This window comes from Carcharhinus amblyrhynchos, chromosome 22, assembly GCF_965287045.1.
Source record: "Carcharhinus amblyrhynchos chromosome 22, sCarAmb.v2.hapA, whole genome shotgun sequence".
NCBI lineage: Eukaryota > Metazoa > Chordata > Chondrichthyes > Carcharhiniformes > Carcharhinidae > Carcharhinus > Carcharhinus amblyrhynchos.
This window is the reverse complement of record NC_137345.1, coordinates 21,379,107-21,394,702: the sequence shown is the minus strand read 5'-3', so window position 1 is coordinate 21,394,702 and position 15,596 is coordinate 21,379,107. Positions and strand designations below refer to the sequence as shown.

Sequence of the window (15,596 nt, the reverse complement as noted above, 5' to 3'; positions counted from 1 at the left end):
AATTCATATTATAAATGAAATAAAAATGGTTGGTTGAAGTGTTAACTATTCTCCAGGTTTTAAAGTCTTGTCACATTAAATACAACTGATTACACAAAGCATTAAGGGTCTGAATGTCCTCAGAACCTGAAGGACTGTTTGAACATTATCAGGGCGGTGCTTCCACCAGCTGACTCCAAGCACTCAGATGCTGTCAGAACTCCTGGGGTTGGTACATTTGCACAGAGTGACTTGGTGCCTGCATCAATACAGATACAGCCGGAGTTCCCCATAAGATGGGAGCCAAGGACGCAGCATGGCTGAAAATGAGCAGGGACGGCTAAAAAGATTATTGTGAGAACTGAATCTATTTCCAAAAATGCTACAAGTTTATGGCAGTTGGTTTCTTAGTCACCGGTTGCTTACGGAAACCAACATTTTCAAATTTGGGAATTTGGGTCCTACTTCTGCCACCTAACAGATATCAAAGTATATGCTAAAGTCACCAGAGGGGAAACTGTCAGGAATTCCACTGAATGCTTCCAATAGAAAAGCAATAACAAGACTAACTTGCCTGGTAGATTCCACCCTATTGTATTAAATAGAAGGTCTACAAATTGCAAAACTGCCAGTTACAAAGGTTTCTAGATGAAAAAATTGTGCTTTTGGGTTGTAAAGTCATAATATCACTCCATTATTTAAGGGAGAACTAAATAACAGTACAACCATTTGCTATATGTATCTATCGCAAAGTTGCTGGAATCTCCCATCAGATTAAAAGATGAGATGCAGTGGAAAGAACTTGTGCATGAATGACCTGATCAAAGATAATGTGAAGGCCAGGTCTTGTCTGACTAATTTAGTTGCATTTTTTTTGAGCAGGTCACTAGCCTGGAGTGTTTCTGGGTATTGTTGATACAAGCTTCTCAAAGGCATTTGCTAAGATTTTGCAGAGGTCAACATGACTGAACTGAAGGTAACTTGGTGACAGCAACTGGTAATTAGTTGGGAGGTGGAAGACAAAGGTCTGGATTTTCACCATGAAGGACAGCCTCTCCACTATGATGGCAATCCAGGAAATAGCCACATTTTTCAAGTCCCATCCCTAACTCGGCATGTTATATCTTCGCGGGGGCGGGACTGCAGTTATGCCAGGGTTTGCATGTTCGCTATTCGTGGATGCAGCTGACAACTTAATTACCAGGTGCCACCATTGAAGTGGGATTTTGGAAGGCCGGGTGTGCGGAATCTGGAGCATGCATATTAGATCAGGTAGGAGATGTGAACTTGGTGGATTTGTTTAGATAACCAGGGTACCTGTAATGACTTTAATGGGGTCCTTGGGGTGGACCGATAGAAAATGAGCTCCCTGATTGAGGCAGTTAATCTGGGAATCTTGCAGAGATATATAATGTGGAGTGTCTGGGTTACTGGCGCTTAGGATGTATACCCTGTACTGGGAAGTACCTGTCTGAATATTCCTAACTATTGTAAATAAAGCTGGCCTTGGTAGAATTATTTCAGTGCCCCTTTGGATAGGGAGCCAGCACTCCTTTGGAAGAGGTAACACACCCTTTGAAATACACCATGCAGCCTTTAGGATTGTTAAAAGTGAACACGATTATGCACTTTTTATGCAAAAAATCATTGGAACTGTCAAGCTGCCAAGGAACTGTCCAGCTGTGAAGGAAGTGCAAAAGAGCTGTTCTGTTTTTAAAGCTGTCCTGAAAATATCAAAGCTCTCCAGGAAGTGCGAAAGCTGGACAGGAAGTGTCTAAAGATGCTAGGTGAGTTGGCGTAAATGCAATAAGGGAAAATTGTGGTGGGTGGGGGGGCATGGTTTGCATTAATTTAGGTATGATTGCAATGGGGGTAGGTAGAGGGGTGCTAATTTGGCAGAGGGGATATGGGCAGTGAAAGTGGACAGAGAGGCATGGGCTCACATGAGTTGGCTTATAGTGTGAGTGAGGAGGCTAGGGGTGAGGGCTACATTTTGTTTTACTATTAGTTTTTTTCAAGCACAGTGCAGGAGCACAGAACTTTGCGCCCAGCTTTCCTACACATCTGGCAGCCTATGCATTCATTCGCGGGTCATCTGCATCGCTAGACTGAAAATCCAAACTGGAGGCGGGGATTTTTAATGGTTGGGTTCACCAAACCAGGAAATTTCCTAATTTGATGAACTCGATATGGAGACATTCTCCAATTGATTTGATAGCCTGCATTGCTCCCCAGTCATTCATGCTGGGGATCAGATTTTCACAATAGATATTAATGATTTCATAGAATCCCTACAGTGCAGAAGGAGGCCATTCAGGCCATCGAGCCTGCAGCGACAACTATCCTACCCAGACCCTAACCCCTAACCCCACATATTTACCCTGCTAATCCTCCTGAACTAAGGGATAATTTAGAATGGCCAAATCAACCTAACCCACACATCTTTGGATGAAAGAAAAAAAGTTGTATATCAAAGTTTCAGGATAAGAATATATGAATATACGAATATAAGAAATAGAAGCAGAAGTAGGCCAATTAGCCTGTTGACCCTGCACCTCCATTAAATAAGATCATGGCTGATCAGCCTTAACTCCACTTTCTTCCCTTGCTCCAATAATCCTTGAGTCCCTTGACAATCAAAAGTTTGCCGAACCCAACCCTGAACATATTCAATGACCCATCCTCCACTGCTCTTTGGGTAACAGAATTCCAAACACTATGAGCTTCTGAGAGAAGAAATTCTTCCTCATCTCTGTCTCAAGTGGGAGACCCTTTACTTTTAAATTGTGTCCCCTAGTTCTAAACTCCCCCAGGAGGGGAAATATTCTTTCAACTTCTACTTTATCAATGCCTAGGTGAGTGCAGCTCCAATAACATTCAAGAAGCTTGACACCATCTGTCACAACAACAGCCAGCTTGGTTGGCACCTCATTCACCAGTTTCCAACATTCACTTCTTTCTCTGCTGATACGGTGGCAGCAGAGTACACAATCTGCAAAATGAACTGTGGCAAATCAACAAGGCTCCTTTGACAGACCTTCCAAACCCACAACGTTTACCACCAAGAAGAACAAGTGCAGCAGAAGCATGGGAACACCATGACCTGCAATTTCCCTTCCAAGTTACACACCATCCTGACTTGTAGCTGTATCACTGTTGCTGGGTCAAATCCTTGAACTCCCTTCACAAAGCACTGTGTGTGCACCTACACCACATGGTCTGCAGCATTTTAAGAAGTGGCTCTCCACCACTTTCTCAGGGACAATTAGGAATTGGCAATAAATGTGGCCTAGCCAGCAATGCCGCAACTCATGGAAGAATTTAAAAAATACTCAGCTTCCCCTTCTGGATTACTTGCTGAGCCTGTGTTCTGATTTTGATTCATTTACAAGATACCCAAATCTCTCTCTATAGCAATATTCTGCAGTCTTTCTATTTAAATAATATTCTGCTTTTTAATTCTTTTTGCTTAAGCAGACAACTTCACATTTTTTCATTGTACTCTCATTGCCAAACTTATGCCATCTACTTAACTCACCTATAGCCCTTGTGTCTGCTTCACAACTTGCTTCCCTATCTATCTTCTTATCGTAAGCAAAGTTTGCTATAGTACAGAATGAGGTGATCTAAGTGTAACATATACAACTCTGAGGAGGCCATGATAGTATGAATGCTGAGGTGATGTCCCTCATGAGGGAATCTAAGGGATACAGTTTAACAGTAAGGTGCCTCCCATTTAAGACAGAGACGAGGAAGAATTTTTTCTCTGAGAGTCATTGCTTGGAATTACCTCCCCCATCAAGCAGTGGAGGCTGAATCACTTTGCTGGGCCAGACAGATTTTTGACTGACAAGATGATACTATGGTGGAGAGATTGTAAATTATACGGATAAGAGCAGAAGCTTACAAAAGTGATAGAAGACAGAATAAGTGAGTGGGCAAAACAATAGCAAATGGATTTCACATTATTGGATGCAGTCATCCAGTAAAGACAAACTGGTTAGAGTCATACAGATACAAAATGCTAACTTGGTTTTTCTCTTCACAGATGCTGCCAGACCAGCTGAATTTCTCTTTTATTTCAGATTTCCAGCAGTGTTTTGCTTTTATTTAAGACCAATCAAAATATTTTCTTAATGCTGATAGTCCTTGAGCATTCAAAGAGCAAAGAATTTAGGTGTACGTAGACAACATTCATTAGTAGCTAGTGCAAAGATCCTAAATGTAATTAAACAAGTTTGTGGAATATGAGCTTTCATTTCAGGAATGGTTAGAATGCCTAAGTGGAGAATCTATGTCTGCAATGCTACCACCATTGACAAAGGTGGGGTTTTCCCCATCCCGCTGCAGTGAACAGAGATTTAGCTGCGTGCCAAATTCTCCAACCTCACTGCAGGAGTGTGGCATGAACGGCTGGTAAGATCATGCCCAATTTGTGCATGGAGACTTGGTGAAACCTCATTCGTTTGGTACTGCATTCAGTTGCATACCACCTTTCAGTAAAGCTGTATTTGTCTTGGAAGGGGTACCATATAAATATAGTAGAATGGACTAGAATGATTAAATTATCAGGATATGTTGCAAAATTGGTTTTTGTGCGCTTAACATTAGAAGTTAATGGGTGATCAAGTTGAAGTGTTTAAAAAGTTAAAAGGAACTGGTAGCTGTTTCCTCTGATGGGGGATTCCAGACCTTAAACTTGAAAGCTTAAAGATTTTCGAAGATAAATCAGGAAGTTTATTCTCACACAAAATGTCGTAACTAAACTTCAAAGGTATTTCACTGGTTGTGATGTACTTGAGTTGTGAAAGCTAATCTGTAACTACAAGTTCTTTCTCCCATGGATATTTGGAATTCTTTCCAACACATGGGATGCTGGGTTAATTAACATTTTGGGATCAAGAGATGATTACTATGCAAGGGCATTAATACACATCGAGCTTTAGATCTGCTGTGATATAGTTGAATGGTTGGGCAGACTTGAGGGGCTGAATGGACATCTCATGTTGCTGTCTCTCTTTCTCTGAATGGGGACACAAATTACTATTCAGGACAAACAGTCAAAATGGCACAGAGACAAGGTATAAATAGTGTCTATTTCAATTCCTACCTCCTCGAGAACCTTCTTGCCTCAACATACTAAGAACCTTGAGCATATGCACTTGTCTTCTGGTTGGACTAATGTATAAATCATTTAATTTTAATGAATCAATTGTTCGCACAGTAATGCTGTGAACTTTAACATCACACACATTTATAATTTTAAAGCAGAAGACTCAGTTAAGAAGATGGGCAATCTAAACAAAGGAGATATTGTAGAGGCAGGTTAAATTCTCACCTCTTGCACTTCAAAGAACCACAGGAAATAGAGGCAATGGTATACCGTATGACTCATCAAACCTGCGCTGCCATTCAAACAGATCATGGCTGATCATTTACACCTTATGCTATTGTCTCCACTATCCCATACGTCTTGATGTCATTAGTAGTAAAAATCTATCCATTGCTGTCTTGAACATGCTCAATGACTGAACTTCCACAGCCCTCTGGGAGAGAGAATTCCAAAGATCCACTTCAAAAGGACAGAAGTGCGTGTATATCAAATCAAATCTGTGCGATTGTCAGGATGAGTGTTGGATGATGCATCATGCCAAAGCAATATCTACCTTGACCTCCCTCATCTGTCTTCTACCATTCTGGAATGTCCCAATCTGTTTTTAACTTTGTAAATCGTAATCCTGAAAGCATCTGGCATTAGCTTTGTTACATCAAGCTTTAGCCTTCTTTCAGCTTCCCCCAAGCACATTATTCATCTGACAGTCAGTCAACTGGTTCCAACTAAAGATTCCAATCCAAGCGTCAAATAGTTTGGCAACCTGGTTTACAAGAACTTTATAGCCCCATAGATAATTGTGCCTGAAATTCTATAGGTTTTCTATGAGCCTCCCAACGTAATTCTAGCGACTCCATCCAGGGAGAGAGCTAGAAATGATTGTGGGCGCTGTTACCCTGGGGGTACTCTGCTGGCTTCAGAGCGGAGTTACACAGTGCCAAATACTCCACAGAATTTTTGGCTCAATACGTTCATTCTGTTTATCACGACATTCTTCAACTGGAAATGAAAAGTGGCATCACTTAAATTAAAAAAATCAACACTTATTTTGTATTCAGGCAGTTATAAAGGACTTCAAATAATATCAAGAACAGGGCAAGTGATCTGTTGGTGCACAAAATCTGCTCCCATACCAACAAGCATTCTCAATACATGTAGCACTTTTAGGAAAAAAAATAGCAATTTGTGCTGGTTCAGCAAGCATAGAAATTAATGGAATCTGTCATCGGGTGTTAAACCATACTAATTCACAAGCGAAGTCATAACTGTGAGAGTGAAGCTTGAACTGTTTATAACTGATACGCACATTCTGAAATAACTCAATTATCAATGATTTTTATAGTCTAAAGTGTGAACTTCATAACCAGCTTTTTTTTTGCTGACAATAGCCATAATTATAGAGGTTTACAGCTGGCAGATTTTCTATGTCACTAATGCATGATACAGACAGCAACGTTAATGACTAACAATTCCGATGTAACCATAGCAAACTAATTGGTCACCCACACTCTGCATGCATTACATAAATGGCATCAATGACTACTTACAATTTCCTCAGAGTCATGTATTCAAAATCATTAGGAGGTCCGGCTGGAGTAGGTTGGGAGAAACAGTTTGCATTGGCAGAAGGGTTTCAAACCAGTGGACATGAATTTAAGAGTATTGGCAAAAGAACCAAAGACAAGAGATGAATCTTGTGGAGGCAACAGGGGTCTCAGTTACAGGTTGGGAAGCCGTGAGGCTCCCCTGCCTTCTGAGAAGGCTTAATTCATTTCGTGCCATTCAGGTACCTAATCGTCTGCCAATAGACTTTCCACTGAGATTCAGGACATTGTGGGTGGAAGCCTTGCCACTGAGAGCTGCTATAGAGTCATAGAGGTTCACAGCATGGAGACAGCCCCTTCGACCCAACTTGTCCATGCGGCCCTTTCTTTTTTAAAACCCCTAAGCTAATCCCAATTGCCCGCATTTGGCCCATATCTCTCTATACTCATCGTACTCATGTAACTATCTAAATGCTTCTTAAAAGATAAAATTGTACCCACTTCTCCTACTACCTCTGACAGCTTGTTCCAGACACTCACCACCCTCTGTGTGAAAAAATTGCCCCTCTGGACACTTTTGTATCTCTCCCATCTCACCTTAAACCTACGCCTTCTAGTTTTAGACTCTCCTACCTTTGGAAAAAGATATTGACTATCTACCTTGTCTATGCCCCTCATTATTTTATAGACTACTATAAGGTCACCCCTCAGCCTTCTACGCTTCAGAGAAAAAAGTCCCAGTCTATCCAGCCTTTCCTTATAACTCAATCCATCAAGGTCCGGTAGCATCCTAGTAAATTCTTTCTAGCTTAATAATATCCTTTCCATAATAGTGTGACCAGAATTACACACAGTATTCCAAGTGTGGCCTTACCAATGTCTTGTACAACTTCAACAAGACATCCCAACTCCTGTATTCAATGTTCTGACCGATGAAACCAAACATGCCGAATGCTTTCTTCACCACTCTGTCCACCTGTGATTCCACTTTCAAGGAGCTATGAACATGTACCCCTAGATCTCTCTGTTCTGTAGCTCTCCCCAGTGGCCTACCATTAACCGAGTAAGTCCTGCCCTGGTTCAATCTACCAAAATGCATCACCTCACATTTGTCTAAAGTAAACTCTATCTTTTTTGCCCTTTATGCCAGCCAGTCAAAGGCCAGCAATTCTTTTGCACTCAGCAGTATGAGCAAAGAAGTTGACACTGATCCGAGGTCTCAAATTGAGGAGGTACCTCGAGTGTCATGTCAGGAAGGGGATTAAAGGATCAGGGTTGAGAGGGGAGTGAAGAATCAACAGGAAGATCAAGGGGTTGGCTCTTGGCGGGGCAGTACCCTTCCTGATGCCAGTCCTGATTTAGACACAATACCTTTGAGCAAGGGACCCCTGCCCGGAAGCCTGTAGAAAAGCCTACAAGGGTTCGCTTGTTGTGCGTGCTGCACGATGACCCTTCTCCCCTGCCCCCCCAACCTCTAAGTTGATGCAAGGTGGCGGGATGAGATTCTTAAACAGGCATTTATCGGCAGCAAGCCATGATCCTTCCTGCCACGGATTTAACTAAGGTGGAGTCAGAAAGAACCGTCAGAAGTAGGAACAGGAGTGGGTAATTTAACTGCTGGAAACTGCTCCATATTTAATATGATCATGGCTGAACTCATCTCGGCCACAACTCCACTTACCTGCCTGTTCACCATAGCTTTTCAAACCCTAACAAAATTAACAATCTGTCCACCTCTTCCTTAAATTCTCTCAAAGTTCTGGAATGCATGGCGTTTTGGGGTAGTTAATTCCACAAACTCCTGGCCCTTTGAGGTGGTGTGGCCTACACCTATCACCCTCCAATCCAAATAAACACCCCCCTCCCCCAAAAAACTCTCCACAGGGGAGGGCACAAGGTACTGTCCAACATGAGGGAAAACTTCCATGAGCAGTGAGTTGGTAGCATCTGAAATGCACTGGCTGAGAGTATGAGAGTATGAGGAAGATTCAAACACTCCTTTCAAAAGGGAACTATTTTATTGCTGCAGAGCTCAAGGAACTTTGTCCTTTTATTTTCAGATGTTTTCTAAAAATATGGGGAAAATTGGAGCGAAGAATAGAATTAGCTCTGACTAACTACATATTTGTTTCTGCAGAAATTGTGGGGGGTGGGGGCTTGTCTTGCTGATCTATTATTACAATCATTTATTGTTTAAGTAACACAGATTTACTGCAAATAAAACTCAAATCTTCTGTTAGTGTCCGTGATGCCAATTCCTATCTTTTATTTCCTCAAATCAAAATTTCACAACTGAATTAAAATTGCTCCATGTTGTGCTGAGGTTCAGGTTGATAATGAAAAAAATTAAGGTGTTAAAACAATTAATTGTGGTGATATTGTATTTGTTGGTTCATTGCCCGAGCCCATCCTGAATGATTCAGTATGATATGTGTACAGTGGATTTGATATGCTGAAAATATCTCCCTCTTGCCCATACTTTCTTTGGCTCCTCGTTTGACCCCTAATCTACAAAATTTAGATAGGCTGGAGTTGTTTTCTTTGGAACACAGGGCGATACGGGGAGATTTAATTGAGGTGAATGACATTATGAGGAATTTGGATAGAATGGATAGCAAGTCAATAAATTTTAAGTAACTGGGAGAAGGTGGAAGCTGAAAATCCTGAAAAAGATGTGCCCTTTTAAAAGGGTATCCTGATCTGTAATATAAAACATAACCTTCTGGAGAGACAGGCGCCACTCTTCCCCCCCCACCTCCCCAATGGACATGGAGGACCCACCACGGTCACGGGGGACCCCCACAGACACAGTCCCCATGTCATGGACATGGAGGATGCTCCCCAAGCGATAAGGGGAACTTCCCATGAAGCTCACCAGAGGGCCCTGCAATTGTGCCCTCTGGAAGTGCCATGGGTAATGCCCTGGCCCTCTCCCTTTGGGAATACATTCGCTTGTAAATGCCTTTGGCAGGTTGGCTTGGCCAGTTTCCATTTTTTGAAAAACTGTTATATACTTTGCAACGTCAGAGAGGAGGCAATTCCAAATGCAGGGGGAACGATTTGGCGGGGAACCCCGTTAATTATATTTGAATTTATTGAAATGAAGTTCACAAACTGTCTGGGCAGGAATCCATTAAGTCGCCAGTGGACAGTGGGTGGGGATTTTGTGCCCACATTGCGTTTTGTGCTCACAGTGAACACGGATGCAAAATCGCAGCACGCAAGTTGTAAAGTGGGATTAGGTTGGATAGCCTGTTGTTTGGTAGGAACAGACATGATGGGCCAAAGGGCCTCTTTGTGCATTGTAAACTTTCTATGATGTAGGGATAGATTTTCTCATAATCCTCAGTTGAAACCAACTGGGCAGTAACAACATGAAATTAAATTTTACTACCAGTATTTTACAGCTTCAATGTTTTTCCTTAAGGTTCTCCAGAAGCTTATCATTTTAATAAGCACTGCAGAAATTGAACAAAGGTAGGATTCTGCCCCTTCACTGGGATCCTGCAAGATTCCTTTGACATGTGGAAACACTTTAAAAACATCACGAACAACTTACATAGTATGCCACTGACCCCTTACTAGCCTTTGGTGCGTTTCCAAGTTTAGTGTATAAATCTATCCATCTTCCTATCTTTTTGTCTGTGACATACTACTGAAACAACAGATCAGTCACGGAAGCATTTCAGTGACAGCAGGCGGTTTGTAAAAAGGGCAGCTGACGTCTAAATGGAGAGATTGAACAGGGAGCAGAAGAGGTGTGTTTAAAATTTAGAATGGCTCAGACCCTGATGTTGTTCTTAAATCACGAAGGTATCTTTATTAATCTGAAGAAGTTATTATTAGAAGAAGCTGAAATCTGAGCATAATTCCTTCAGAAAACAATTATCATTCTCTTGACTGAAAGAATGTAGGGTTTACTGGATTATCAGCAAAGATAGACTCTGCCCTGACAGGAAATCTGGATCTATCTTCCACTTGGGCTACAGGGGAGATGCCCAGGCCTCTTCCATAATCCCAGCAACCTCTACTTTAGCTTTCTTGTGTAACTTATTTATTTTTAATTCTCCTTGTCGGTTGCTGAAGTAAGTCTTCCGGCCTGGGTTCTCACTCCTCCATCTGATGGGATGCTCTTGTGTCCATCTGAAGGCCAAATGCTTCAACTATCTTGGTGTGTCCCAACCATATTCCAAGTTTAAAGTTAGAGTTTATTTCTTAGTCACAAGTAGGCTCACATTAACGCTACAATAAAGTAAATGTGAAATTGTCTAGTCACCACGTTCCGGGAGCTGTTTGGGTATACTGAAGGAGAACTTAGTATGGCCAATTCACCTAATCTCCACATCTTTGGACTGTGGGAAGAAACCGGAGTACCCAGAGGAAATCCACGCAGACACGGGGAGAATGTGCAGACTTCACACAGACAGTGACCTAAGCTGGGAATCAAACCTGGGTTTCTGGTGCTGTGAGGCAGCAGTGCTAAACGCTGTGCTACCATGCCGCCCCATCTGTCTTTTGAGTTGGAGATGGCCTTACATAATACGATCTACAATCAATTCCAGCCTTTGTCTTTTTGTTATAATGTCCCTTTAAGGAGTTGTCAATTCATTAAATGATTGATTTGTCTATTTGTTTAATTTTATTGGTGTTTAAAGGAATACAAGACTAACCATTGGTACGCCTGAAGCCTTCCATGATGGGTGGGTGTCACAGGGTTCAGAGCACATCATCGCCCCCGGCAATGTCATTTTAATTTGCTAGATTTCAGTTGAGGCTTTTGTTTTTCTTTACAGTAAGATGAAAGCTTCCTTTTAAAGGGGAGTTATATATGAATATGTTATAAATGTTTGAATGTTATTTTCTAAAGAACGTAAAAGAAGAATTGTGGAACACTGGGTGATAGTCGGTAAGAGGCAAAAATATGTAACACAGCATTCTGTAATAAACCATCTATTAAAAAGATATGTGCCTGGTTTCATATTTCATAGAATTATAGAATCCCTACAGTGCAGAAGGAGGCCCATCAAGTCCGCACCAACTCTTCAACAGGGCATCTTACGCTGACCCTACCCACATAACCCCACTTATTTACCTGCTAATCCCCCTAACCTATTCATCTTGAGACACTAAGGGACAAATTTGCATGGCCAACCAACCTAAACTGCATAGCTTTGGACTATTTGGCCTGAGATCTGCTTAACATTAATAAGGGATGCACAGAGATTCCACCCTCAATTAGAAGCAATTGGAAGAGCAAAAAGGGGGAATGAGAAAGGACTTGCAAACAAGTTTATGGAGAATATTAAGACATTCTATAAATACATTAAGGGAAAGAGATTAACTAAGGGAAGAGTAGGACCCATTAGAGACTAAGGGGCAATCTGTGTGTGAAGCCCCAGAACATTGGAAGGGTTTTTAATGAATATTTCTCATTGATCTTCACTCAAGAAAATTGATATGATGGAGAAGTGGATGATGGACTGCAACTTCAGGATTTGCGTGTTGGGCTGAAGTTGTGGTCTGGTTTCAAAAGATAAAGTTTGTGAATGCTGACAACTTCCCATCAAGAACCCCACAAGTTCCAGACCATTGCGTTTGAAGTACTTTATGATGCTTTCAACGAACGTATTAAATTGTGTCTAAACTATCTTCCTTGTTTCTTTCCCTCTGCTGTCATGTTTTCAGTCCTATTCATTTCAATCTTGCTTTCTTTCGCCTTCTGCTTTTAACTATCACCTGAAGCCTTCCTCATATTTCCTGTCAGAGTCAGTTTATGGGAGTGATGCAATGAGAGACTGAAGTAAAAAAAAAAAGCAGTTATTAGTCTCTCAGTGGCTATTGATGTGATGCAGCCCACATCTATAATGGAGAACAGATATGTGCCTGGTAAAGTTAACCTATTTTTGGGCTTGGATGACGCTGTAAATTTAAAGTGAAAATCATTCAGATGAGCAGATGGTTCCACAGAAATGGATATTGAAATCCAATGCTATCATTGACAGTACATCCAGATTTTTACTAAAACTACCCACATCTTTTTGCACTTGCATGAGGGGAGAGAATTTTAATGTGTCTACAAAGCCACAAAACCAAAATTAAGGCCTGTTCTGACATTACAGCACACCAAACATAAGATGGCTTTTGTTCATCAATGGTGAATTCTACCCACTTTTTTTTGTCACATACCTGTATGGGGAAGGTGGTTAGATGATGTTATACGATCCTTTCATCTCCACTATAGACTGGTGAAAGATAGTCTTCTCACCATACTAACTATAAGCTTTTATATGAACTTGGGTTGCCTTTACCCAGTTTCTGATTGGAATATGCACCCCATAGCTCACATTTCCCACAGATCTGCTGCAAATTAACATGAATTCTTCATGGAAAGCTGGACTGAGAAGAATTCAGGTTAGTTTTTACTGGCAGTGTTCTCCTGAGATAGAGGCTTGGACTTATTACTGGATAAATAAATAAGTTTTGCTCTGGATTAGGTTGTCATAAAGCAGTACCTGAAGGAAACACGTGTGATAAAAGTAGAGCAAACTGTTCCATTTCCCTGCACGCAAGAAAATAAAATCACTGATGAACATGGCTTTTAAAACCAACCTTACAAACTCTGGCTACTCTGGAGAAAATGGCCTTCTCAGAGCTCGTGGTATCCAGTGCTGTCTCTCTTAAAAATACATAGATTTTATCATCATCTTCATTCGAGGTGTCAGAGATGGGGTACATCCCAATAAACTTGGGGTCTGAAAAATATATAAATGACAAGTACAACGATGGCATTATTCTTAACTTAGTCGCATACCAAAATAAACATGAAAAATATTGTTGGGCTTTGTAAAACAGAATTGGATTGTTAAAAAAAAGTTGATCTTCCATTGGTTTTCAGCATTCTGTTTGATAATCCCACAAATATTAATGTATCATTGAACACATGGCAAAACAAACCACTTCCCATCCTCAGATCCACTGACATTCTTTTAGCGCGATCTTACAAAAATGCTGAATGAGCGAGAAAACAAGAGAGAATGGCATTGGTTTTTTGAGTGAGAAGCAAGTCACAATCTTGTGGTACTCATGCTAAAAAAGAGCCCAGATATGACTCTTGCTCAGTAGGATAGGGACAGAACCTAAGATTGTCTGTGAAGTTGGCTGCAGAGTGCTTGGGCCACCATTGCATAGGTGCCCCTATCTCCCAGAGCGCTGGAAGAATTCCTGCCAACCCAGCCCCCCACCTTCCCCACCCTCCCCCCCACTCCCCAAAGACATTGCACTCCTTCCAGCCGATCACTGCCTATGCCAGTCTCTTTGCCTCCTCCCAACCCTACAGACTACCCTCCCCAGTGATCAACAATCCTGCAGAGCACCCCCCTTGCCTGCCCTCCTTCTGAGCTCCCTCCTGGCCTCAGTCATCACAGTACTCAGGCTCCACCCAGTTGGCACTGCCCATGGCATTTATGGTGTCCAGTAGGCAGTGCCAGGTTGCTTAGTGGGCATCGCCAGGGTGCCTGGTGGACAATACCAGGCTGACATAGCCCCTGTCCGGCCATGCCCCAGGGGCTTCAATGACCTCTGATCCCTCCTCTGGGGAGACCAGCAGTGATTTTCACCGGTGTAAAGCTTGACCAGCGAGGAAATAACTTCAAGTGAGCGCAAATGATAGTGTTCGGGACTCACTAATGACATGCAAAGCATGTCAGGACGGAATGGAGATTTCACCAGCGAAACAGGGCCAGTAAGATTGTATGAAGCGAGGGAAAGGGCGCAAACCTGATTTTTTTGTCCTTCATACAATCTTACTACCTCTCCTCACTGACGACAAGTGGGACAAGGCCATAAAATCACACCCTGCATAATTTAGGCCCAGCCCAACCATTCCTGGGCCCAGACAACAGACCCTAGCACTCAGCCTCCCTAGAGCTCCCCATGTTACATATTTCCCTAGGCTGAAGTGCCATTCAGACTACTCAGTATGCTCTGCTTACTGATCTCTCCAGACTTGGCTCTCACCCAGCTTTGGCCACAGGCCCAGTTCTTCAATGCATGCAGTTATAAATTCTGCCTTTCCCACTCCCACTGAGTCCAGTCTTAAATTTTCCCTGCCAAGCCCCAATGCCATGCCCCAATCTCACACTATGTTGCAGCTCTACCCTTGATCCCCAGTGTCTCTCTTATAGTCCAAGCCCTAGGTCTGTGCTTGTTCACAACTTTGTGTGCTCAGCCCTCCACCATCTCTCACTTAATTCTTATCATAAGTGTCAAGTGCTGGTCCTCTGCTCCCCCTTGTATAGCCAAGAAGAACCAAGTTAATTTATATTGCTCGAGTCTGGCTCAAAACGTTTTGAGAGATAAGAGAAAAAAGGAGAGGATACAAGACATACAAAGGGAAATAGGAAGAAACAGAGAGAGAAGAGAAATTAGGTAAGTAAGAAAGAGAGATAAGAGAGGAGAAAGAGAAGAAACTTAATTCTAGATCTGGGCCGGGATTCTCTGAACTCGCCCATGGCTGGGCTTCTCTGGTCCACCTCAGTGAATGGAGTTTTGGCTGAGCGCCAAATTCTTTATCCTCATTGGCAGTGGTGCAGGGCGAACGAGATCGGAGAATCCCGACCCTGGATTTTTTCAGCAGAGTCAACAAAGCTAAGAAATAAAATTTATAAACTGTGCACAAGGAGTACTTTGTTGCCTCTTACTTTCCCTTTAACAATAAATATAAAATAGTAATTTATTAGAGCTAATGATCAGAATTGCATACAGTAAGAAAAGACAATGTAACGATAATTTAAGCACATTCTGAAACGCATTGTGTATCTGTGGATAATTTATCAGAATTGAGCGAGGGGATGAACTAACATATGGGCATTCCCAAGCCTAGCATTCCCAGGTCTCCCAATACTTTGCCAAGTTTCAGATTCTTCTGACCACACACCGTTGCCCATCCCAGGAGCAACTTG

General features: G+C 42.0%; 1 protein-coding gene across 1 annotated transcript in view; it reads right to left on the bottom strand.

Annotated features, from left to right (window-relative positions):
- LOC145356995 (semaphorin-3D-like) overlaps positions 1-15,596 on the bottom strand; it is a 103,398-nt gene that overhangs the window by 30,925 nt on the left and 56,877 nt on the right. Inside the window, exon 7 of the mRNA XM_080210026.1 lies at positions 13,246-13,388. Coding sequence (XP_080066152.1) covers positions 13,246-13,388 — 143 coding nt within the window. The remainder of the gene's footprint in view (positions 1-13,245; positions 13,389-15,596) is intronic.